At 38.4% G+C, this 27,310-nt stretch overlaps 1 protein-coding gene across 1 annotated transcript in view; it reads left to right on the top strand.

Annotated features, from left to right (window-relative positions):
* Window positions 1–893: 893 nt before the first annotated feature.
* The window catches only part of Stam (signal transducing adaptor molecule), a 50,269-nt gene continuing 23,852 nt past the window's right edge, over window positions 894–27,310 (top strand). The window contains exons 1-5 of the mRNA XM_021658289.2: window positions 894–1,143; window positions 13,750–13,834; window positions 21,386–21,461; window positions 21,547–21,642; window positions 24,808–24,954. Coding sequence (XP_021513964.1) covers window positions 1,104–1,143; window positions 13,750–13,834; window positions 21,386–21,461; window positions 21,547–21,642; window positions 24,808–24,954 — 444 coding nt within the window. The 5' untranslated portion in view covers window positions 894–1,103. The remainder of the gene's footprint in view (window positions 1,144–13,749; window positions 13,835–21,385; window positions 21,462–21,546; window positions 21,643–24,807; window positions 24,955–27,310) is intronic.

Genomic DNA, 27,310 nt, shown 5'->3' with positions numbered 1-27,310 from the left:
TGACGTGTCTGTTTATAAGCTACATTTATAAGTGCTTCTATCTGGGCATACTTTCCATAATTCCACTGTGTGTGCCAGATGAGCTCGCTAACCTTAGATAGTTTTTCCAAGAGATGATCCTTAAGATTTCCACACGATTTAGAGGAGGGCGTGTGTGTGCGTGTGTGTGTTACATACACTTGTACAAATTAGACCACCAAAACACTGTAAGTTGCCCAGAGTCCTCATCGACGGCTGGCTCCATTTTTCCTTTTTCGTTTTCTTTTTTATTCTCCTGCTGCTGCTGTTGGGTGTGCTTCTCTCGGGCCGCGAAGGTGCAACCTTCCAGTCCCTCCAGTGGCTCAGTCACTGTATGGTTAGTCAGCTGGTGCCGACACCCAGAAAGCTTTCCTCTGACCTCAGGCTGGGGAAGGAGCCAGGGTTACCTCAGCCTCTCCAGAGGCTGCGCGCCCTGACGCTCCCCTCCGAGGGATTCCAGCCAGCTCACCAGCTCACATGACCCCATCCCGGCAGCCTCCTATCCCCTCAGACCAGCGCACTGACATTTCACTCGGATAACCCAGAGGGCTGCCCGACACTCCACAGGGTTACAGCTTCCCGACAACCCACCGCACAGACCCGAGGAGTCAGGGTCAAAGGCTAGCCTGAACCTAGACCCCTTCTCGCTCAGTCCCTTATTCACTCCGCAGGCGCGTAGTGGGCCTCGGCGCGCCTGAAGGACCCCGTGCCCCCGAGACGCCCGGGCAATAGAAGAGGCAACACCACAGCCGTCAAACCCACGGGCGCGTGAGAGAGCACAGAGGGATCGGCTCCTCTCGCGTGGGGCTCGGCGGACGGGCCGGGTTCTGGCCAGCCCCAGAGCGGGCAGCGCTCAGGTCGCCTAGATTCCCGACACGCCCCGCGCGGGGTCCTGCTCGGCTTCTCCGCCGCTGTTGCCGCCGCCGCCGCCTGGGTTGCTGGGGTGGCTGAGAGGAGGGGCCGAGAGGACCCTGTCTTGGGTCTGGGCTGCTGTTTCTGTACCTGAGGGGCCTCCTCTCTCCGTCGCGCCCTGACTGCCGCGGTGTCGAGGGCAGTCCCGGGGGACACCTCGGCACGCAGCGGACATGCCTCTCTTTGCCACCAATCCTTTCGACCAGGATGTGGGTACGTGTTTCCACCGTCCTCCGTCCGTTCCCCGCCTGACTGCAACCCATTCCCCCCACCCTCTGCCTTCATTCTGGACTCACAAGGCCGAGCCCACGTTCCTCTCCCCCGGGGCCCCTTGGTTCAGAGTCCGAAGAGGGTTGAGGGCTTGGCGCATCCTCTTTGAAAGAAATGGGACCCAGAACCTCTCCCAGGGGCCTTGGTTCGGGACTGGAGGGGCTTCGAAGGAATTGCCTAAGGGATTTGGGGTAAAGGGTTCCCTCGGGAGGAGCAGCCGTCGAAGCCATCTGCCGCTGGGGCTTGTCTTATGGGCGAAGCGCGAAGGGCTGGGGCGTATCTTGGTTTGAGCAGATTGCTTATAAGCCCTATCTCGAGGCCCAGTGGAAAGCCTCAGGAACTGGTAAGATGTTATAGGTAAGGTTTCTTACAGGGTTTTTAAATCGCTCTTATAACGGTCCCTGGGGGAGAGAGGTCTGGTTACGGGTTGTGATTAGAGACATGGAGATGGTCTACTTGGCAACAACTGAAACGCCATTGAAGACCTGAGCCTTTGGGATGCCTTTTTCAGGTTGGGCCTTTGCCTTTGGGGATGTGTGGAAGAGAATTTTGATTCTTAAATACTTTTTTTTTTTTTGTCTGAATCATTGGTCCTAGATACCGATCATAGCAATTTAGCAGGCTAACTATCAGTTTTTCTGGTTTGAAGGTAATAATGGAATTTAAATTTCTTGAAAGAGAATTTTGGGGTGATGAACGCATGTAGAACTACACTAGCACCAAAGTATAGAATGAAACTGAACCAATACCTTCCAGTCCCACGAGACTGAATTTAGCCGTCACTATAGTAAAAGACTGTAAGGATAACTTGTGGGAGTTACTTCATGAATTTTGTGTATTAGGGGTGAATTTTAAATTTTGCTTCTGTATAGCATCTCATTGGAAATCCTATTACTGAGGATTCCTGCCTGGTCCGTAGTGATTTAAATGAGTGTCCTGAATCTGAGCTGTGGATGGAACTTTGGAAGTCATCAATAATGCTAAATAAGTAATGAATTGGAAAACTGTGTTTAATAAGTGCTTAGCACCAGTACTTACTGAACACAATGTTCATTGACAAGAGATACAACCGAGAAGACCATTGCATTGCTGCTCTTTGGCAGTTTTACAGCTTATTACATCAATCTCTAGGACCAATGCTTATAATAAAACAGTACTTGCTTCTTCTGTTCCCAGAACCTGTACCTGTATCTTGCCGTCGTAGTGGTCCTGTATAATCTTGCTTCCTGCCAATCAGTCACACTCATATTCTCCTAGATTGTTTGTTTCTATGACGTTGGGAATGGAACCCCGGGCCTAATATGTGTTCTTCCTGATTTTTTTTGAACCACATTTGCACTAGATTCAGATGGTTTTCTTAATGTTAAACCTGCTCTTAATACCTGCACCACCCATTTTAAATACAGGTTCTGTCTTGCCTTTATGCTTTTGTTTCTTTTAGTTTATTCGTCTTTCTACATACATGTTCTAAGGTCAACTTAGAATCTAACTTGTTGTACCTGAATTATTTGCTGATTTCTGCAACCTGGAGTTTCTTAATAGCAACATTATTGATAATTTATTTTTGTTTCACATGCCTTAATGTATGTCTGTGTGAGGGTGTGGGATACCCTGGAACTGGAGTTACAGACAGTTCTGAGTTGCTATGTGGTTGCTGGGAATTGAACCAGGGTCCTCTGGAAGAGCAGACAGTGTTCTTCATGCTGTACCATCTCTCAAGCCCCTAGAAAATATTCTTCAAGAGGTTATCGTCTATAAGGATGTTAACTCTGTTTTTGCCCTTTACTCAGTAGATGCCAATAACATCTCATAGACAGTCATGAGTTTAAAAGTCTTTAGGCATTATTTAATGTCTCACAGGGTGTTTAAATACTTCATGTTTCAGAACTATTGTAATTTTCCCCCAAACTTACAATAGTTTCAGCAGTTTGTCTTTACTAAATTACACAGTAGATATTGTGTTCTTTCTTTTGCCCCTTGTTTGATGGCTGCTACATTCTCTGCTTTGAATAAATGTTTAAGTTGAAAATATGTTAGACCTGTTAGACATGATTTTTTTTAATCAATTTGAAGTATAAAGATAATTTATAACAGCAGAGATGGCTCAGCGGTTAAGAACACGGCCTGCTCTTCAAGTGGTCCTGAGTTCAGTTCCCAGAAACCGCATGTTGGCACACAACCATCTATAGTGGGATCTGATGCCCTCTTCTGTCATGCAAGCATGCATGCAAATAGAGTGCTCATATGTATAAATAAATAAATCTATATAAAGAAGATAATTTATACCATCAAGTTCTCTACTGATTTGTATTTACCAATTCCAACAGTCATTCATCATCATTTTTTTTATTGATGTCATAAGTTTTCTTTTGTGCCTTATCCATAGGTTTCCAGGCCACCAAACCTTCCTGGTTTTCTCCTTAACTTTTTAGTGCCCCCCCTTTTTTTTCCAGTTTCCAAATGTTGAGCAACCAGCTCAGTAATAAAACCTCTTCTCCATTGACACTTTGTTCTCTTAGAGCCTTAGGAAGCTTAGTGCTTAGTAGAGTTTGGAGTGATTTGCTTGAACTCAGGTTTCAGGCTTACACCATTTATCAGCAATGTGACTTTGAGCTAGTTGGTTAGATATTCTGTACCTTTGTTTCCTTGTCTGTAAATATCAAGTATAAGAATTATAATTTTTTTTTTTTTAGCTTACAGGGTTGATAAAAGAATTGAGTCAGTGTTTAAAATTTTTTCTATCTTTTTTTTTATTTGTGAAGTTAAGATTTAAAACAGAAAATCTACTCCCTTAGCTGTGTATTCCAGTGACTCACACGTTAAATAGTTTTGATCTGTATTGGAGATTTAAGTATCCATCTACATGATATACTTGATTTTGATAGGAGTCTAGAAAAAGGCGTGTCAAAACTTCATTTGTTCCCCTCCAACTCCTCATTCTTTTGGATGGAAGTATTACTATTTTCTGTTAGTCAGTTCTGATATCTGAATGTCCTCCTTAATTCTTTCATACTCTCTAGCCATTCTGTCTGTAAGATCCTTTGGCTGTACTTAACTTTTATCCAGATTCTTGTTCCTTCAGTATTATCTCAGCAATTCCAACCCCTTCCAGAGACTGTGGCAGGGCCTCTGTGGTAGGATTTCTTGTTACTCTTTTGCTGCTCCAGTAAGATTTCATTTATAAAAGCCATTAATTTTTTTAAAAACACTGGGTAAGGTCACCTACCTGTTCAGAAATTTCTGGTAATTTCCTATGTATACATATAAAGAGAGATATGATTGTGATCTTTGGACTAACTGTCACGTCAAATCTCTTGCATCTGAGTATTCCAAGCATTTCTGCCTCTGTAGTTTCGTAGGCCATTTTCGTTGTTTGGGTTAATCTTCACTTAGGCATTTTAAGGTCCTGTTGTCCATCACATCAGTTGGGGCCTCTATTCAAAATTCAGTCCCTAATAGAGGCTTTTCTAGTTGGCTTCTCTTAAATAATTGCTGTCTACTCACTGCTGTTTGTTTATTTTCTTCATAGTAGTCAACTACTGAAATTAAGTTAATTGATTGACTGTCTTGTATGGTATAAAGTTAATAAAGATGAGAATGTTTCATTCCTGTCCCTAGTACCTTATGGGAAATTCTTAGAACATATTAAACACATAACTTATCTAGTAATGAATTACTGATAATTTTCTAGATTGTCAGTTTGGTGTTCTGTTACCACTTAAAAATCAATCTATTAAATAACTGAATTCACCTTTTTGTGTTGCTCTTCTCATTATTTGATTATTTAATAATGTTGCATTTATGTTGACTTTTTGTTTTATTGAGACACAGTTTTGGTTTTTTTGTGTGTGTGCGTGTGTGTAGCCTTGACTCTTCTAGAATTAGCTCTATAGACCAGGCTGGCCCTTAAACTCAGAGATCTGCCTGTGTCAGCCTTCCAAGCACTGGAATTGAAGGTGTGCACCATCACCTCTTGGCTATCTTGACTTTTAAAATACAAAAAGTGCTGGTCTCCCTCTCTTCCTTCAGTGTTGGAGATCTAGCCCAGGACCTTACATGGGTCAGGGAAGCACCTTACCTTTTATCCACACTCTGCAGTCCCTGGCCTTGTTTTCTTCAGATGGGGGCTCACTGTGTATGCCAAGTTGGCCGTGAACTTGAGAGGTTCCTACCACTGCCTCCTACGTGCTGAGATGATAGTTGTGCAGCAACAAGTCTAGTGTTAATAAAAAAATGTTTTTTCATTCCTTTGTCTCTTCTAAATGCTGCTTTTAATATTTAGAATAAATAGTAGGTTAGCATCCAGGTGTGGTGGCCCACATCTTTAATTCCAGCTATTAGGAGGCAGAGGTAAGAGGACCTCTACTGAGTGGAGGACAGCCTGGTCTACCTAGTAAGTTCCAGGCCAGCTAAAGGTATATAGCAAGACCTTGTCTAAATATAAATAAATAAATAAGTTAATTTTTTTAAGAAATGCATTCTTGATCAAACTGTGTTTGACCAGTTCATATCCTAGATGCTGTTAATTGACCATACATACTCTTAATTTATTTTTGCTTAGCCTAGTCAGCATTATAAACCACAGTCAGATTAATTTTTCTCCTAAAACAGTAGTTTCAACTCTCCTAATACTGTGACCCTTTAATATAGTTCCTTATGTTGTGGTGACCCCCAACCATAAAATTATTTTTGTTGCTACTTCATCACTGATTTTGATACAGTTATGAATCACAATGTAAATATTTTTGGAGATAGGAGATAGATTTGCCAAGGAGCCTGTGATCCACAGGCTGCGAAACAGTTTCCTAAAGTGTGCAGAGATCTTGACTTTGGCCTTAAATTGCACCTGAAGCATTACTGTTAGTGAATAGAGAACTTCATATTGAATAGGATCAGACCCTTTGAATTCATTTCCCAGTGTTGTAAGTAGTTTATAAAAACATCTCAGGTTGTTATCAAAATTATTTGTCAAAACACTTGCTATGCTAATTCTTGACTGGTATTGAATATACTTCATATACCTCAAATTTAGCATGTTCAAAACTATAAACTTTTTTTAATTAGTTAACATTTTTCCCATTGTTTTTCTGACAGGACATCCGTTGTTTACGTTGTTACACAGGCCAGTAGCCTATATGAAATCTTGATTTCCATAGTTGTAGTTGTCTCCAGTTCTGACAACAACTATGTACTGTTGACTGTGTAATCGACAAACCCACCATACCCTTCAGGATACTGGTTTATCTGTATGCGTCATCTTCTTAATTGGTTTTGAATCCATCCTTCTATTCCTGCAAATGAGAAGTTATTTATTATTGTAAATACCTTTTAGAATAGTACAGAAGCATCTAATTGTTTTCTTCTTTCTTTAATGATATTTGATGGTCTTGTTTTAAGAATGTAAATGTAATCCTTTTGATTAAATATTTTAATTTAATCTACAACTTAATATGAACTTTTCATGATGGGTTATAACAACTCAAAATTTCTGGCTCCTGTGCCTTCATGTGTAACATTGGAAGGCTGAAAAGCTTTATGTAAAGCAGGCTGTAGTTTAAAGCAATCCTCCTGCCTCTGTATCTAAATACTGGAATTACAGGTGTGGAAGTCAGGGTGTCTGACCTCGTTTCTTTTTAATTCTGCAGACTTATTTTCTATTCCATCCATCTATCCACTCATCCATCCATCCATTTATTCATTTATTCATTTAATGTGTATTAGTCTTTTGCCTGTATGCATGTCTGTGTGAGGGTGTTGGATCCTTTGGAACTGGATGGAGTTACAGACAGTTGTGAGCTGCCATGTGGGTGCTGGGAATTGAACCAGGATCCTCTGGAAGAATAGACAAGAGTTCTTAACCACTGAGCCATCTCTCCAGCCCTCTATTCCTTTTTTAAAGGTTTGTTCTACTTCTTATTGTAGTTATATAAGTGTTCAGTCAGATATATCTCTTTTCACTTCACTAGCTTAGTTCTTTCCCCTTGAATGTTGAGGATTGAGCCCGTTATTTGAAGCATAACAGGCCTACACTTTAATACTAAGCCTCAAACCTCTATTGCCTACTTTTAAAGAATGATAGCATCTTGAAGCTGACTAATGACAATCCTTTTTCTGCAGAATGAATGTTATGGGTAATCATCCTTTCCCATTTTTTTTACTTTTGCAAGTGTTCAGCAGTCAAATTTTAGAAAATCAGAAATACATGTACGTGCTTATCAGTAAAAAGTTGTCTAATCTGTTGAGAGGACCTAAAATTCAGATGAGGGATTCATCTGAATATCTTTTAGAAAATCCTTAATTTCCCCTTTATGACTGTTGTCTTAGTCAGTATTCTATTGCTCTAAAGAGACACCATGACCATAGCAAGCATTTAATTAAGTCTGGCTTAAAGTTCAGAGGCTTGGTCAATTATCATCATGGCAGTGTACAGGTAGACATGGTACTGGAGAAGGAGCTGAGAGTTCTACATTTGGGCCCATAGATTGCAGGAAGAGAGAAATGACACTGGGCCTAACTTGAGCATCTGAGACCTCAAAGCCCATCCCTAGTGACATACTTCCTCCCAACAAAGCCACACTTATTCCAACATGATCACACTTCCTAATAGTGATACTCCCTATGGGACTATAGGGGACCATTTTCATTCAAACTGCCAAAACTGGAGAGATAATCTAAAGATAAAATGGGATCATAAACTTTGAATTCTTTAGAAGCCGGTCTGGGGTGTGTGTGTGTGTGTGTTTGTTTTTGTATGTATGTCTGTATGCGCACATACCCCGTGCTCTGTATCTTAGAAGTGAATAATTTTTGTTTCATTCCCTGTTTATAAATCCAGTTTGAGTTGCTGCTGGCAATTTATATTCGCTTGATTTAGAAAATAATTTGATTTTATTTTTTTAAGAGCCGAGAGGAATGTACCACTATTTGGTTGATCTGGAGGGAGTGTTAGAAATGATGTGATCATTTCAGAGTTGTAAAATGCATTGTTAGGTTTTCAGGTTTTGTTTCTGAGACAAGATTTCTCAGTGTGGCATTGGACGCCCTGGCAGCCCTGGAACTTGCTCTGTAGTCCACGTTGGCCTCAAACTGAGAAAATCCTCCATCTAGATGCCAGTAAGCAAGTCTTGGGGGCATTATCTTCTTTAATGATGAAGTGCAAGCCCTGGGCAGATGTTCTGGGCTGTTACAGGAAAGAAGCTGAGCAAGCTATGGGGAACAAAGCCAGTAAGTAGCATTTCTTCATGGTCTCTATTTTAGTTCCTCCCTCCAGGTCCTGCCTTGTCTTTGCTAGGTGTACTATGACCCGGGATACGTAAGCCAAATAAACCTTTTCCTCCCCAAGTTTCTTTTGGTCATGCTGTTTTATTGCAGCAATAGAAACGAAACGTAAGATGCCATACATTCCTGGAAATACCATTAATTTATGAAATGTAAAGTCATAATTATGATAATCAGTAATTTATACTTGATCAGAAACAGGTTTATTAGTTTCAGTTAGCTTGTAACTTTTAAATAGGTTCCATTTTGATTCACTTAGATGTATTTTTAATTAGGTTTTAAGATTTAAATGTTTTCATTACACGTAGGCATCTTTTTTAAAACAAGCTTGCTTGCCTACCAGTCCAAGATGGATGAATTATTAAAATGTACTACCAAATCAAAGTAACAACCGGTTTTCCTTTCCAAAGATGAAGTAAAGTTTAGACTGAGAGATACCTGTTTAGTCTGACTCAGATCTTTTTTGGGATTCAAAACAGCTGACAACTTGTTCTACAGGGTTTTAGATACTAAAGTTTTGTGTAGGTCTTTCTTAGCATTTGTTCAATAGTTAGGCCGAGGGCATGGGTTTTGAAACATTTAAGATAGAATTAATTATTTTCAGAAAATCGAGAGTATATTTTGGATGCAGGCGGGTTTGAAACAGTTCTTACCCAGTTAGAAGAAACCAAAGAAGCACTTTGTATTTGCATTTGCATTCTAAGCAAGCCATTTATTTATGGTAGTTCCATCTTTTTTTTTTTAATCTTCTTTTTCTTCTTATAAGCTGCTTTTATATTGGTATTCCCAGATCTGATTGTATTGCTTGCATGTTCAAGGCTTTTAGCTCTCTGATGTTTCTTGAATAACTGCAGATACCTCTTCTATGGGTTACATAGTAGTGTAGTTGTGTGTCATTATTACTATGTTTTTACAAAGTGGTCCATACAACAGCCAGCCTAGATTTATCATTATGCTTTTCAGTTTTTTTTATTCTTTATTTCTTTATTATTTATTACAATTTACTCATTTTGTATCTCAGCTGTAGCCCCCTCCCTCACCTACTCCCAGCCCTACCTTCTCTTCCTCACTCTTCTCCTATGCCCCTCTTAACAAAGTATTCTCTTTTTTTTTTCCATTTGGTAATATTTTTAATTTTAATTTTTATTAATTACACTTTATTCACTTTTCTGTAGCTCCCTCTCTCATCCCCTTTCAATCCAACCCCCCCCCTTCTCCATGCATGCCTCTCCCCAAGTCCACTGATAGTCCCCAGGGAATCTTATGAAAGAAGTGAGAAATAGTAAGACCTGGAGAGGACAGGAGCTACACAAAGAGAGCAACAGAACCAAAAAAATCTAGGCACAGGGGTCTTTTCTGAGACTGATACTCCAATCAAGGACCATTCATGGAGATAACTTAGAACCCCTGCACAGATGTAGCCCATGGCAGTTCAGTGTCCAAGTGGGTTGCATAGTAATGGGAACAGGGACTGTCTCTGACATGAACTGATTGGCCTGCTCTTTGATGACCTTCCCCTGAGTGGGGAGCAGCCTTATCAGGACATAGAGGAAGACAATACAGCTTTTCAGTTTTTATTACTTTATGCCTTATCATTTAAGTAGAAAGAAAAGAGGCCTTTCTATTTTTTTGTTTCTAAATATGTCAACATCCTTTTGATATTTTCTTTCTACCCCACAACTCTTTACTTTTCTTCCAAATTGCTTTGATCTTTATAATTTTTGCGACACATTCCTTATCTTATATTAGGTCTGTATCTGTTAATTTCATTTGTCAATGTAAGGCACTTAAGATTTGATCTGGAATGGGCTAGAAATGCATTTTACTTTCTTGAATATATACTCAGATTTGATACTTTTCTAAAATAAAAACAATTATCAATGTAGAGGTGGTGTAGGTGATCCTATTTCTAAGACAGTATGATCTGTATACCTGTATTACAACAGATTAAGCTAGGCATGGTGTCACTTATTGGTCTTCCTATCATTTGGGTGACTGAGGCTGGAGGATTATGCATTCAGGGCCAGTCTGTTCTCTATAGTGAATTCAAGGGTTGCTTGGGCTATGTAGCAAGACCCTGTCTTAAAAAAGAAATCGATTAAGATAGGTTAACAAGAGATAAGCATAACATATTGATATAATAACAGTTTTTCTTTACATGAGGGTCATCTTACTGAAATCTCTGACATCTGGGTTTTCTGTTCATTTTTCTGCTTAAGTTTGATGTTTGCACAGCTGTGTAGAAAAGTGAATGGACAGAACAGCTGTGAGCTAATGGTAATGGACTGAGTGAAGAAACCTACCAAGATCTACTTCCTGTCTGAGATGACTCTCTTTGCTGTAGCAGTTCTTTCTCCCAAGTGTGAGACAGGACACCTCTGGAATGAGGGACTTAATTTTTTATGGTCAGCACTTAGAAAGTCAGAGAAAGGTTAGATTAGTTTTTACAGCTGACTGTGGAAAGAATGTTTTTAGTTATTACAATGCACCCTTGGGAAAAAGAATTCTAGTTTTATGGCTTTGGTGGAGAATAAGAGATAGGAGAGACGGGGCAGGAGAAAAAAAAACTGCATATGAGGCCTATACTTTGAAGTATCATTTTCTGAGCCTAACAGTGAAATAAAAAATACACGTGTATTCTTACATATTACTGAATAGCTTGCTTTTGTTATCTTCCATATTAAAGATTATGCAGCAGTATTGTGCTTGAGTATGTGCTTCAGGTTCATGAGCTGGAAGCTTGGTACCCATTTTGGCAATGTGAAGGATGTTGGGCCTTTAAATGTGGAATTTAGCGGGAAGTAATTGGGCCATTGAAAGTATCAAACTGTTGGAAGAGGTGAATGTAGTTCTTATGAAGCCTGGATTAGTTCCTGTAAGAACAAGCTGCTATTTTTGTTTTAAAGTGAGCCTGTCCCCTAAAATCCCATGGCTCCCTGTTTCATGAAAATACATGATCATTGTGTTAAAAGCTGCTGTGAGGTCTCCATTAGAGGCTGAGCTGATGGGGCTGCTAGAGCAACCAGTCTCAGGTATTCTGTTGTTGTAGCTAAAAACTTGTACCAACAGTGAGGCATGGGTACTGAATGTGTTACGACCTGTGATTTAAGGCCTTTCTTGCAAGTTGTTTATTCTAGTTGTCCAGTGCTAGAGACTAACTTGGTAAGCGATGCTGTATCCCTGAGAGCTATGGTATGGATCATTTTTATTAAGCCTACGAAGAATGTTTTGGTATTAAATTTGCCAACGCCTACCTCTAGCTCTCAGTAGTATGTCAAATAGGGAGTTTTCTTGAATTAGTAGGGCACTGAGGAGGAGGAGAAAGCAGGGAGTTTCACTGTTAACATGATTAAAACCAAGTCCCTCACATAAGAACCTTAGGATTGGTTGACCTGTGTCAGGCTAAAAAATTGAATCTGTTATTGAAGATCACGATGCTATTACATTACTTGATCACAGTGTTCTAGTCGAGACTAGTTACTTGTTCTGTGTATAGCTTTGACCTTTGTATGTAGCTTCTGTTTAATCTAAATTGCTTTTTTCCCCCACTTGTTTGTATTTTCTTTAATCTTTCATATTAGAAGATTCTCTCAGCTGATAATTCTTGGTTGACTACCACTAATTAATACTGGAAAAAAAATCACACACTGGAAATCCTGATAATAGTTAGGTCTTCCTGACCTTGAACTTTATCACAGTAATTCTTTCAGGTGGTCTGTTTACTATAGAGTCTCTTCCTTAACCTACCATATTTTGTTTTTAGTATCTATCTTTCATGTTTAGCTGAGCAGAACATAGAAATTAATTTTTTTTTTTGAAACAGAGTTTTTCTGTGTGACTCTCTGTCCCGAAACTCTTTAGACCAGGTTGGCCAGAGAGCCACCTGCCTTCCCCTCCCAAGCACTGTGATCAAAGGCGTGCACCACCACCACCCAGCTAAAGAAGTCTTCTAATAATGTCTCAGAAGATGATAGCCTTGCTGTTTAACTAGCTCTGCATAATTAGAATAAACCTCACTTGGTTCAAGTGTATAATTTTTCTAAATATTGTTGAATTCAGTTTGTTCAGATTTGCTGGGAGTTTTTACATTTGTAATTATGCAAAGAATTTGTTTATCATTTTCAATAACTGTTGCCTGGCTTGAGAGTACTATGGTAACTCAGGAAGTATTAATAGATAAATATTCTTTCTGCTTTTATCTTTTACAAATGATTGATACACTATTTTCTCTTAAATATTTTGTAAAATTCACTGGTAAACCCAAATAGGTCTGATGCTTTGTGCTTTGAAAGGTTATTATTTTACAGCTGGGACACAGAGTTAACAAAATGTAACTAAAAAGAAAAATAAAATTAAAAAAAAAAAAGAAAACTGATAAATCAAAAAAAAGAAAGGTTATTATTTTTATTGGTTTATTTTTCTTAATAGCCTATTTGGATTATCTTTCTCTTCTTGTCTAGGTATACACCTTTAAAAGAGTTGTCCTGCTTCATGCAAGTGATCAAATTAGTGGGCACAGAGTTTGTAATATTTATTTTGTAATATTCATGAGCTTCTCCCTCTTGATTTCTGGTACTAGAACCTTCTATCTTCTCTTTTTTTAGTTAGCTTCCTTAGAGGCTTATTGATTTTGATAATCTTCAACAGTTGTGTGCCAATAGCTTGTTATGTTTATCTTTCCCTTGTTTTTAAAAAAAAAAATCAATTTGGCTGTCTCTCTTGATGTCTTTAACAATAGATCAAGTTTTATACTTACTTTTACATTACGTGTGTTTGTGTGTGCATGTGTGCACAGGGCAGCTCTCCAGTCAGCCCCTTCTTCCAGTGGAGGGTTCAGAGGCCAGACTCATTGTAGCAGCTGAGCTACGTTACTGCCCGCAATGTGTCAGATTTTCTTGAAGGGAAAATAGTAAAAGCTTGATTTGTTTTCTGGATCCTTCGCTCCACTCTGACAAAGCCAATTCAACAAATAATTTACCTGAAACATTTTGATAACAATCAGTGCTTAGTCTGTGTCCCTTTTACTACCAAGTGAAGAAAAGAATTTTCTGAAAATAAAAATACTTCTTTGCTTAGTCTGTTTGCAGATAGAGGTGCCAGTGAAGGATAATTAGGGAAGATTTTTGTGATAGATAGATTGAAAAAATGGATGTCAAAATCTGATTAATAATAGTGCTGGTAACTATTTAGGTTTGATGTTGAGAATTATGTTACAGATTGGTGATTTGAATGTGATAACATTTTATAACAATATTCTTTCATAATTTACAGAGAAAGCAACTAGTGAGTTGAATACTGCTGAGGACTGGGGCCTCATCTTGGATATTTGTGATAAGGTTGGCCAATCTCGCACTGGGTGAGTGTTCAAAGATTCAAGAGTTTTTGTTCATTCTTCTCATAATAAAGAAAAATTAGAAAAGTAAAGTATATTTCAAACCTGAATTAGTTTTGAAAAAGAATGTTTTTACTAGAAAGATTTGAAGATCTGTCTTATTTACAGTACCCTATTGTGTTTGAACTCATCTTCGGTTGGTGGTGCTGTTTGGGACTGTTGTAGATCCTTATAGAGGTGGAAACCTGTTGGATAAATGGGCCATTGGGAATGTGCTTTGAGGGATTATCCTTCAGGCCGTGCTGGGTGAGTTAGAGCGTGGGGTGGGTGAGTGGGTCCTGACTATTTATTTTAAGGAGAATCGAGCTGAGCAGAAAGCAGGCAGCCCACTAAGCATGCATAAACTGATTTTTCTCTGTTTGCCTTCAGTTTCTGTCCTGATTTCTTCCTGATGATGGGGGACTGTGCCTTGCCTTTTGTAAACCTAATAAACCGCTAAGCTTCTCCCCCCACCCTTGTCAGAGTATTTTGCTTTAGTAACAGAAATAAATGCAAGTAAAACACTTTCATTGTCTGGAGTGATAATATTAACTTGTTTTTCTTTTGTGTCTAAATGTGGTTCACAATTGCCGTATAAAAACTGTTCAAGTTACTCTTGCCTTCTGTAGTGACTTTTCAGTTTTCCAGATCATTTAACTTCTTTTACTTCTTTTCAACATGACATTGATTGCAATGCAGTTAATTGCTGGAGTTGCCAGTGGTAGGTTGTTTTTAACAGGGTTAAATGCTATTGAATTTTTTTTTTTTATTATTCCTTAAATGTAGAGCATTTTCTTCTCTTATTTCCTATCCTTTTGATATATCTTACCAGACTCAGTTTACTTTTTTCCCTTTTTTTTTTCATTGATAATAATATAATGGTTCTCTGAGTCCTCAAAGTATTGTGTCAAAAATATTCTTATGGCAGGGGATATAACTTAGTGGTAGACTGTGGGCTTGGCCTAAAGGAGTCCCTGCATTCATCCCTAGCACAAAACAAAGAGGGAAGAAAACCAACCAAACAGAAAACATTCTTGTTTGTATATTTTAGTAAGTTATACAGTGAATTTATTTAATACATTTGTTTTGTTTTTCAAGACAGGGTTTCACTGTTTACCCCTAGCAATCATGTTGCTCTTTGTAGACCAGGCTGGCCTCCAACTCAGAGATGTGCTTGTCTCTGCCTCCTGAACACTGGAATTAAAGGCATGCACTGCCACCTCCTCCCTATCTCCCTATCCCCTTGATTATTTAGTACATTTGTAGACTGAATGGTTGTTGCTTTTAACTGTTAAAGGAAAGAAACGTAGAGCCGTGGTTGGAAGCATGGACTCAGGAAGGTGCTGGGCTCAGACCTGGCTTGTGGATGGCGTGTCACAGTGAGCAAATAACTTCCCTTCCTGGGGTTTCTGTGCTTTGCGGATTTACCACAGCGAAATAAAAACCCCTCCTCTTCTTTGATGTGAGGACTTTGGGATTTGTAATGTGTTTAACAGTACTTGGCACAGGGTTAAGTATACACGTTTGATTAAAGTCCTATTATTTGACAGTTTGTCCACTGAGGACTGAGTAGCAACCAAGACTGGTTTGATGTCTCTTAAAAGTACAACTTCAGCTAGTGTTACAGTTAAAAAGTTTGTCCTTTCTTCTCACTACTTTTTATTTCTTCTTTACTTTGATGGGTGTGTTATTTTTATGTAGGTACCTTTTATATTAATTGGGTTAAATGCCTAAAATTATAAGCATATATTCTTTTTCATTAGTAGAAATGTTCCCCATTTTTCTAGTTAAAAATCACCTTGAAATTTTGTGTGGTGTGTAATGATGGGGAAAACCAACCAAACAGAAAACAAAAAGCACATCTCTGAGTTGGAGGCCAGCCTGGTCTACAAAGAGCAACATGATTGCTAGGGGTAAACAGTGAAACCCTATCTTGAAAAACAAAACAAATGTATTAAATAAATTCACTGTATAACTTACTAAAATATACAAACAAGAATGTTTTCTGTTTGGTTGGTTTTCTTCATTTTTTTCATTGTTAACTTTGTACTAGCCATATTCATTAGACATTTTTTCTTACGTATTTGTCTGCATTGTGTTTTATTCAGTACTAGTAGGTTTAGGTGCATGCTTATTTAAAAAGAGAGTCAGTCCACATGCTTTTTCACAGGGTATTTTTAACATTTGAGTTGCTCTTTGGGAATTTTAATTTGTTATACTAAATCTAGGAGTCTACTTAAGAAATATTCTATCTTAATGAGAAATGATCAATGTATATTCAAAGCCAGACTGTGCTGCATAGAGTACTGGGTCTGCCTGGGTTACACAGTGATAAATGATTGAATGAATGAGAGAATGTGTATATGTTCTGTGTTTATGTACGTACATATATTTCTGCTCTATTGCGGTACCTTAATATTCTAATTACAGAAATTGGTAAGCATAAGGTACCACTCTCTCCTGGCCCTAAGGCATTTTTGCTTTTATGGGAAACTTTTCCCATTTAAAAAAATATTTATGTCAGTGAATTGTCATAAAGAAATTTACATGTATGTTAAACCATTTTAATGTAAAGATTCTTTTTTGTGTGCCTCTAGAATTATTGTGATCCAGAGATACCATGTGTCTACATGCCCAAAAGATTAACATTACAGGAACAGTTTATAGGTTCATGTGTGTTTGTGTCTTGTGTGAGGTGTGTACCTGCTCAGATGCAGAAGCCAGAGGAGGATGTCACATGTCCTGCTCCATAAGCCTCAAGTGCTGGGATTGTTAAGTATATAGCTGCCTATAAGAGAAAGATTGACAAGTCTTACTCCTGTCCCTTATACCCACCCCCTGTAGGGAAAAAACATTTTACTGTAAATTTTTTATTGTATCTTTACACAAATATGAATGTATGTTTTCCATTCATGTACAGTAAGCATATTGTATATATTGTTCTGTAAATGCTGCTCTGTGCTTAGTACATAACACACTAATATAGCTAGACATTCTTAGAAATGTATTTTTTAAACATCTATTAGTATTAAACTAATTAAAAACATTTTCTAATTTAAGATCAATTTTGGTTACAAAAAGAATATTTGCCAAAGTTCAATCACTAATTAATAAAATTATTAAACTTAAGTAACTGTATCAGTCTTGGAAAACTACTCATGTAGCCCCTATTTGCATAGAGAGGTCATGTGTTTTGTATGAAGATAAAGCAAACTATTTGGATATATTAAACTTGTAACTTGATGTTTTGAAAAATGTTTTCGATTTCTCCAGATGCTCACATGATTTTAGTGTGCTGTCCCAGTGCTGAGTCAGTAGTAAAGAATGCCAGCTGGGCCATGTGGTGAGCTGAGCAGCCTCTGTTTAGGAATAAAGAGGGGTTTCAGAACAGTTTCTTTTGTGTGTCAGTTCTATTACTGATCGTGTAATAGTCTTGTCATTCAGGTTATTTCCCTTTAAACTTTTAAAAATTAAGTTTTAATTGGGTTAGAAGGTTTTCATATGGCGTTTTCATACCCCTGTATGTTTTTATTTGTTCCTGTCCCCTTGTTTTCTCCATCTCCTCCCTGCTCCTTAACTTTTTCTACCTGAATTAATCCCTTTCTGTACTTCCATTTTTACTGGTGTTCTACAATCCTCCTCCCTAAAGTACTTCCTGTGTCCCCACCCGGACTTCTTTCTAGTTTAATGGCTTCTGCAAGTACTCCAGGTTAAACACAAAGCCATAGAGTTGAAGCTAGGATTCTTTATGAAAGAGAATATGTGACATCCGTCTTTCTGGGCTTGGAATACCCTACTGAGTATTACCTCTTCCTCCCAGTTTTATCCGTATTTCTAGAAAATTTTAATTTTAATTTTTCTTCACAGCTGAGTGAAATTTCATTGTGTGTATGTACTACATTTCCAATATCCACCAAGCAGTGGACATCTGGCATATAGGACACCTATAGAGCTTACCAGCAGGGTAGTGGTGAGCGTGGATGTGCACGGATCTCTGCAATGGGGCATATGACCAGGAGTGGTCTCTATGTCCAAGAGTGGTATGGATGAGTCATGGCAATTTTATTTTTAGTTTATTGAGGACCCTCCAGGTGGTTTTCCAAAGTTGTTACACTATTCTACATTTCTACCAACAGTGCAAAAGGATACTCTGTGCTTCACAAACATTTGTTGCCATTATTCTTGATGGCCATTCTGACTGGGGTAAAATGGAATTTTAAGGTAGTTGTAATCTGCCTTTCCCTCATTTCCAAGGATATTAAAAAATATGAAGCGTTTAGTAGTTACATATTTCTTCTCATGAGAATTCTTTGATTAGTTCCATACTCCATTTTCTTTCTTTTTTCTTTTTAAGATTTATTTATTTTACATATGTGAATGCCCTATCTGCATGTATACCTGCATTCCAGGAGAGGTCATCAGATCCCAGTAGAAATGTTGTAAGCCATCATGTGGTTGCTGAGAATTGAACTCATGACCTCTGGAAGAACAGACAGTGCTTTTAACTGCTGAGCCATCTCTCCAGCCCCCCATACCCTATTTTCAGTCAGCTTGTTTGTTCTCTTGATGCTTAGTTTTTTTAATTTCTTGTATATTCTGGTTACTAATCCTGTGTCAGATGTATAACTAGCAAATATTTTCTCCCATTCAATGGTAAGCCCCACCCCATGGCCCTTGCATTGATGCCCACATGGCCTCTCTCTTGGGGTTGACTCCACTTATTACCTGTGGCTTACTTTGACATTCCACATTTCTGGCATCTCTGACTTCCTAAGCTTTACATTGCAGTCATTCGGCTCCCATGGTCGCAGATTCACAAATCACAGTCTTGGCTGATGCAGGCATCTTGACCCTTTCCCTGGCTTCCCAAGCATTTCTTTGAACTCTGGAGGGAATCTTTCAAGAGCATGTAATTCTCAGATTTTTTTGTGTCTGCAAAATCGGCACTATGTGAACAATGTCAACGACTTCTCACAGCTTGAAGAGTCATTGGACCTCCTTGGACCGCAGATGTAGAGTGTCTGATCATGTGATGAGGTTTCCTGGGTTACCCTCTATGAGCAAGCAGGATGTCTTAGAGCTCTCTTCTTAAAACAGGGTCAAATATAGGGTCTGACATGACTTTCTTCAGAGTCCTCTAAGTACCTTTTCTACTGTAATGATGTAGAATATTTGTTTTTGTTTTTTAATGGTTTTAATCTCCTCAGCAACCACAGTTTTCTGGCCCCAACTTTATTCACAGTTCATTTCTGAGCCAACTGCAAACTTTCCAGGCCTTTCTGTTGTATTTTCCCACTGGTAAATTTGGCCAAAAGCAGCTAGCAATAATCAAGCTACAGCCTGAATGGTGGCCTGGCTTGAAATATCTTCAAGCAGATTAAGTATTCCATCTTAAGTCCAGCCTTCCACAGAGCCTCAGGACAAGACTAAGTGTAGGCAAGCTCTTTGCCAGAATGTAACACAAATGGCCTCTGACTCAATACCTTGTAGAGTCCCTAGCTTGTCAGAAGCCTCTTGAGACAGCCTGTACTGTCTAATGTATACTGTTAGCATTCTAAGCTCACATCTGATTTCCCCATTGAGTTCTGCTTACATTGTTTTTACATTGATTACAGCTTACAGCATCTCTTTAGCTGGTAGCTCCCAGTCTTCTCAAATTTCCCCCACAGATAAGTTCTGAAGACTTCTAAATCATATCATCAGGAAAAGCCATAGCAACAACCCCACTTCTCTGGTACCAGCTTTCTATTGCTGTTAGAAAGCTAACTAAAAGAGGAAGGATTTATCTTCATTCATAGCATCATAGGTGTCAGTTGGTCATGGTAGAGCATAGTGAAGCAGCTCACAGTTAGCAGAGTGAGAAATCTAGTTTATTTCAGTTAGTTCTTTAAAATTCATAATAGGTGTGTGTGCACATGTCCATGACGTGTTTGTGTGTGCATGACTGTGGAGGCCAGAGCTGGTGTCAGGTGTCTTCTCCAATCATTTTCTGCCATATATTTTAAGACAGGACCCTTTCAGAATCCAGAGCCCACCAGTTTTTCTAGGCCAGCTGGGTCGTTGAGCTCAAGTCGTCCTGCACATGTGTAAGCACTCTGTGGACTAAATCATCTCTCGGAGTCTAGAATTCTTTCTTGATGTAGTGCCTTCTATTCCATTCTATGATTTCTAGGTTTCTTGGGCTTCTTGGTTGTTAATATCTTCTGATCGAGTCAGTGAAGGTCGTTAATTCTCAGAATCATCTTCCTTGTGCTATAATTTAGAAACTATATTTAAGTAACAAGTGTGCACTAAAATTTTAAAAGTATCTGGAGGCAGAAAGTCGAGACAAACTTGTGGCTTATTTTACTTATTGCCTTTTTGTGAATTTTACTGCCTGTCCTGATGTTCTCAATCACCTCAGTATATATTAACTAAGTAATTTGCAGTGATGGGAGTCAAACTCAGGGTATGTTTGGCACTCTGCCATTGACCTACAAGCACATCTGTATATTTTTAATTTTCAGTAGTTCTATTTGTTTTAAAATAATGGATTGAGAGAAAAATTGAGGCACAGAAATACAGACCAAAACGTAAATACAAATGTAGACTGGAGATGTATCTCAGTGATAGAATGCTTCCTACATCATGAAAGTCCTGCAGTCAGTTCCCAGCACTTCTGAAACAAAACAAAGACCAGCTGTTTCCTTAATTGCTTTATATAACCAGAACTATTGTACATAATAAAAGTTCAAAGAATTAAGATGTTGGTTAGGATGGCTGATGATTTCTGATAGTTAGCTTAAAATGTCTGATAGTTAGCTTAAAATTTCTTTTGGAAATTGAGCTGTGACACAGTCATTTTCAGCAGCTTTGAGCAGAAGATTGGCTACTAAGTCCAGGGAGAAGGAACTGCAGTGTTGTTTCTTATGCCATAGCTACTGAGGTTCCTTTCTGAGACCCAGTGCTTCTCATAGGTGGATTACACCTCTTATCAAGCTCCTTATCTGCACTTGTTCCTCATTAGAAAGAGGGTGACCACTCCATAGGCTGCAGCGAGTGCCCTTTTCTACACTATGATTTTGCTTGCCTGAGTACATTATTCCACCAATTCCTGTTGCATCTCCTTGGACCTATCTGCTTTTGATCATCACCTTTCCCTTGCTCACAGTTGTATGGAGCAGGTCAAGCGGGGTCCTCAGGCCAGGACCAGAGGGAGCTGCTGCCACTACCAAAGCTATAGGGCAACATATCTCAATACATAGCTCATATATATTTTCTAGTTGTGTAATTGTTTATAGCAGGAATATAAATCTTGCTGCATTTATTTTGTTATGACTTAAAATGTCTGAGTCTTCCATTTTACCCACAATTTTTAATGCAGAATTAGCTTGAATTGCCTCATCTATTTCTACTAAGCAAGATAACTTAGTACCTTTGGAAATTTTAACAGAGCTAGATGTCAGTAATCAAACTTTTATACAATATATTCCCTTTTGTACACTAAATGGAGGGAGCTTGATGTATTTAACTAATGTTTAAATTCTCACTGTTTAGGCCTAAAGACTGTCTTCGTTCTATTATGAGAAGAGTGAACCATAAAGACCCCCATGTTGCCATGCAAGCTTTAACTGTAAGTAGCTTTGTTTTAAGTAAGTATCACCACTTAATTGTCTTTCAGTATTGAACCCTTCTAATTTCTCACTTTATCCTTATAGCTTCTAGGAGCATGTGTATCAAACTGTGGCAAAATTTTTCACTTAGAAGTATGTTCAAGAGATTTTGCTAGTGAAGTGAGCAACGTATTAAATAAGGTAAGGAACACGGTGTATAGAAGTCAAGGAAGTCTTTCTTCGTGTGTTTTGTTGTTAAGTTCTTCCCATTCTAAAGTCCAAAGAACTTGTATGTTTGTGTGTGTGTGTGTTTCTGTGTTCCTAGATTATGAGTAAGAACTGTGTTTCCTTGAAAAGACTACAAATCCACATACATTTTCGTCTTGATTCTTTTGTAAGCCACATTAAAATAGGTTTAGGGTCTTTCTATCTTCTTATCTGGTAAGAAAACATAAAATTCTATATTATGAAATAATACCAATCTGCTTTAGACATTTTTTTCGTACATTTTTATACCCACAAAGGTGTTTCCCCACATTTTGCCAGAATTTAAGGTCCTGTTGAATCTTATGTGAGCAAGGGCACTACCTAGCTGGCCATCACAGGGTTTCTCTACTGTATTACTGTTGTGTTGGGCCAGGCCTATAGATGGAGTTTCCCCTAAGTTTGTGGTAGAGAAGTTCTTACTAGCGACTGTCCCCAAGCCAAGACTGGGTTAGTTGTGATTCCAAAGGAACAAACACTCGGTTTCATGGGTATTGGCCAGTAGCACTGGTTAGTGGATACCAAGGACTGCCGTGTTCTCATGATGGCCATGTAGAGAAGAGCCGATCTCTCCAGAGCTGTCTACAGTGAGGGAGGCTGGGTTATATGAGGACCACACTTGAAGAAATTGCTCAAGGCAAGCACTGGGTTCTGGGTGTTTACCCACATACTTGATCTTCAGTATTTAGGCCAAGAGTTTAAACAAGGCGTAGGCTTATTTTCACGTCTATAGAGGAAAACATGCAGCTGTTCTGGTCATATAGGCATCCAGGTGTTTGTGTGCTTCTGTCTGGACAAAGGAAGCAGGGGACTGGGAACTTTAATACTGCTGACTTAATTACATGCCAGAAAAAATTCAGTTCGTAATCCAAAGAGGCTAAAAATAGAATAGTAACGGTTTTTCTAGTAAAAATTTTCATATTCTGTAAGTGATTTTTTTTCTGGCTTAAATTTTTTGATATTGTATATAAAGAAGAGGGTTTTAATGTTAATAGAGGAATTCCTTGGACAATTTTGAAGTGTATGAGTGCTTCAGAGTTTTAAGGAAAATTGTACAGAAATATGAAAGGAAATAATGTTATAGGTCTCAATCATGATTCCCTTTCCTATTTTCAGTGAATTATGTTTGTTTGTTTGTTTGTTTTTAACTAATGAATGAACATGTCTTGTAATGTCCTGAAAGTCCAGTAAAAGGAGTGACTGTTTAAGAAGACACTTTGCATGCCTGCAATCCAGCACTCTGGGAGGCAGAGGCAAGTGGATTGCTGAGAGTTCAAGGACAGCCCGGTCTACAAAGCAAGTCCAGGATAACCAAGGCTACATAAAGAAACCTTGTCTCAAAAAACAAAAAAGGACAGTTCGTAATCACATTTATTTTCTGTAATTTTAACTAAGATACAGAAAAAAAAGTTAATGTAGTACTATAAAAAACTGTTTTGAAAGAAACATTTGGAGAAAGGCCTTTAAATGCTTTTAGCTTTTCCTCGGTGGTGGGCCCTCTTTGGAGTAAGGGAAGCTCCTGAGATGATCAGCTTGTAGTGTGCTTTACGCAGACCCCAGCTAAGAGTCATGGGAAAATACGGCCATAAAACCAAAAAGAAACGAGGAAATCATGACATTTGCAGGCAAATGGGGGGACCTAGAAATGATCATCCTGAGTGAGGTATCTCAAAAGCAGAAAAACACACACGGTATATACTCACTTATATAAACCTATAAGATAGGATAAATATACTGAAATCTATACACCTAAAGAAGATAAGAAAGAGGACCTGGGGTAAGATGATCAATCCTCACTTACAAAGACAAATGGGATAGACATTGGATGTAGAAGCAAACAAGTAACAGGACAGGAGCCTACCGCCGAGGGCCTCTGAAATATTCTGCCTAGCAGTGTATCAAAGCAGATATTAAGATCATAACCAAACCTTCAGCAGAGTGCAGGGAATCATATGAAAGAAGGGGGAGTTAGTAAGACCTGGAGAGTACAGGAGCGGCACAAGGACCAAATATATCAGGGGACAGGGGTCTTTCATGAGACTGTTTCTCCAACCAAGGACCATGTATGAATATAACCTAGAACCCTACTCGGATATAGCCCATGGTAGCTCAGTATCCAAGTGGGTACCCTAGTAAGGGGAACAGGGACTGTTTCTGACATGAACTCAATGGAGAGCTCTTCGACACCACCCCCCACCCCGAGGGAGGAGCAGCCTTGCCAGGCTACAGAAGAGGACATTGCAGCCAGTCCTGAAGAAACCTGATAAGCTAGGGTCAGATGGAAGGGGAGGAGGTCCTCCCCTATCCGTGGACTTGGAAAGGGACAGAGAGGAGATGAGGGAGGGAGGGATTGGGAGGGAATGAGAGAGGGGGCTACTGCTGGAATACAAAGTAAATAACCTGTGATTGATATAAAAAAATTAAAAAAAAAAAAAAACAACGAAAAGAATGAATTAGGGAGAGAGGAACCATATGGTTTGTTCTCTCCTTGCAGCCTTTTTCTTTCTTTCTTTCTTTCTTTCTTTCTTTCTTTCTTTCTTTCTTTCTTTCTTTCTTTCTTTCTCTTTTCTCTCTCTCTTTCTTTGTTTCTTTTCTTGAGATAGGGTTTCTTTGTGTAGCCTTGGCTATCCTGGACTCACAGAGATCCACCTGCCTCTGCCTCCCTGAGTGCTGGGATCACAGGCACAGCTTTAAAAAAAATTTAAATAACACTGAAAAATAAGTATTTTTCTTTCTTGTGGTGGTGTAGTAAGCATGTTGTAAATTACACTAAAAAGGTTTGTCATTCTGATCACCAGAATAAGTTATTACACCTTTAATGTTTTAGTTTTAAAGTGAGATAAAGGTAATAGTATCTTTCAATGTTTTTCATTTTATGAAAGTTAACATTAGTTGATTTATAGATGCTAACTGTATTTTTCTTATATATGTATAGTTTCTTGCTGGAGAAAAGAAATACATCTACAACGTAGATGTATTTAATTTTATATTTAAAAGGGACAATTGGTGATTTTAAAGGAGATGTTGTAACACTAGAATTTTTATATTTTAAGTATCACAAAACTGGCACTTTATTATTATTATTTTTCTCCTATTCCTTAGGGTCATCCTAAAGTATGTGAAAAATTAAAAGCTCTGATGGTTGAATGGACAGATGAATTTAAAAATGATCCACAGCTTAGTCTGATATCAGCCATGATTAAGAACCTTAAAGAACAAGGTGTTACATTCCCAGCTATTGGCTCACAGGTACTTTGTAAAGTTGTGTGTTACAGTTTGTTTTTTTCTTCTTGAGTAGTATGTCTGTTCGAAATTTTCTCTGTTTTTTTATTTATAGTTAGCTTTTACTGCTATAGAGTGGTTTGCTAATAACATTTTATTTAGAGTTTTTTTAAAAAAGCCTTGCAGTAGAATACTTCTGTGCTACAGGCTCTCCTTCCCACCAGCTCTTCTTCAGAAAGGAATGGGTTTAACAATTTGTAACTCTTTAGTTTTACTATAACAGAATTGCATTGGATCAGGTAACAATAGACAGTTGTTAAATGCTCTTAATTCTGTTATTTTATCTACAAAGAATGATAGCTTAAAATTAAGGTATCTTTTTATTGAGAAATTTTTGAATACCCTTCTTTCAAGTGAGGAGATATGAGAAATTATTGGAAAAGGAAGTAAATAATAAGATTAAAAAAAAAATGAACTAATTAGAACCTGAGTCGGCGATGCTTTCCCTTAAAAGATGTGGCTGGCTGCAGGGTTAGCTTTCCTTTTGCACACACAACTGTCTGTGTAGTGCGATGAATTTCTGATTTATGTCCTATAGGGAAAAAAATCAAGGGCCATCTTTTATTTGTCTTTTCTATTTTAAGTAGCCATCCTTAAGGGTTTTTAACTAACATAGAGTGACTAAAGTACATAGTAATTTAGTGTATTTACTTTTCTTGCTATATGGATTAGACATATTCCAGCAAGTTATATGAAATTATGAATGAAACAATTCCTTCTGTGAAGAGCTTACCTTCTGACCACTTTAAGGAGTCATTAAATTGTATACTTTTGTCTGTAGCTATCCATATTTTCTTCCCAAGGCATTTCCATTTTACCTGAATGTTTTTTATATGTGAAGACCAAGAAAGATATCCAAGAGAGAAAGGAAGGGAGTAGATTTCTTTCTTTTTGCTTGGAAAAGAAATAACTTTTTAAATAAAGTTTATGATGGTACATCTTAATATTCATTCATAATTAATAGCTAGATTTGGTAGTAATTTTGAGAATTTAAAATTAATGATTTTATGCAGAACAATCCAAGGTACTGTAATTCTTTGGCAACAGAAACAGTGACTATCAAAGAGTAGATGCACTAGAAAGAAATACAGAACAGACTTAGTAGAATTGCATTTTCTATACCTGTTTTAGAACTTGTTCTCAAAATGTGATTCATTGACCATCATGGTCAGGATCACCTGGAGGATTATCAGGACTTAACCTCTACGGTGAAGGTGCTGCTACGCACCTGTGGACTTACTCTTTCCATTTAAAAAGACCCCAGGTGCTTTCCACTGTGCACAGGAAGTCGTGCAGCTCTGCTCAGGGCACGGCCTTCGGTGCAGCTGTAAACACTTCTCACTCCGTAGAAGGAATTGACCTTGTCAGGGAAGGAAAGAGTAGTGATGTGTTTGACATGGAGACTTCTTCACTAGTCCAGAATCTTAGATAGTTATGGGAGCAACTTCAAGGCCCCCCTTATGTAACCCCTCATATTACATTTGAGAGAACTGATTCTGAGAGTGACTGGATTAGGGATACCACAAACTGGGTAATTTTTGCACTCCCTGCTCTTGCCTGCTCTCTGATAGTATTCACTGGATGCACTTCTGTGTAGATCAGGCTTCATGGGGCAAGGAGTGTAATAGATGCTGGCAAGAACATTTATTGTTGAATGGTATAGAAATTATGTTATTCTTATTCTCTTGCTCACATTATTTCAGTAGAGAAAATGAAGATTTTCATATAGGCTCATGCAAAAAAACATTTTTATTTTAATTATTATCTTTCAGCTAATTGCATAGAAAGTAAAATGAGGTAGAATTGTGATTGTGTTTTATTATTTCTGAAAAACTTGTCATTTGCAATTGCAAAGGTGTGTTTAATGATGTAGGTCCAACTGCAGAGTCTCCTAGACTTTAAAGCTGCCTAGTTCCTAAGTCCTTGCTATAGTTTCAACAGACAAGACTTTTATCATAGCAGACTTAGCAACAGTTTCTGAAAATACAGGGCTTCTGTAAACACATAGTTTCACTCAGAGACAAGAAAATGTTGTAAACATTCACCTGACTCTGCTACACAGTTCGGTTAGCACTTGATGTGGTAGTAGAAGGGCGGAACTGCCATGCTGAAGTAGCTAGTGATAAGCATCGTGGTTGGCTAATAGCCCTCATAATAGGAACTGTGAGCACAGAGCTCAGGAACATAGTGCTTATTTGACTGCCTTCTGCACTTGCCTCTCAGCTGTCAAGAGTTTCTTCAGAGAATGTAAAATAACAACTTATCTGTGTGTTAAGTTCAACAAATAATGAAAAACATCATAAATGATAAAGACTACAGTTAA

The sequence above is a fragment of the Meriones unguiculatus genome, chromosome 19, assembly GCF_030254825.1.
Source record: "Meriones unguiculatus strain TT.TT164.6M chromosome 19, Bangor_MerUng_6.1, whole genome shotgun sequence".
NCBI lineage: Eukaryota > Metazoa > Chordata > Mammalia > Rodentia > Muridae > Meriones > Meriones unguiculatus.
The sequence above is the reverse complement of the archived record's forward strand: the minus strand, read 5'-3'. Positions and strand labels throughout refer to the sequence as shown.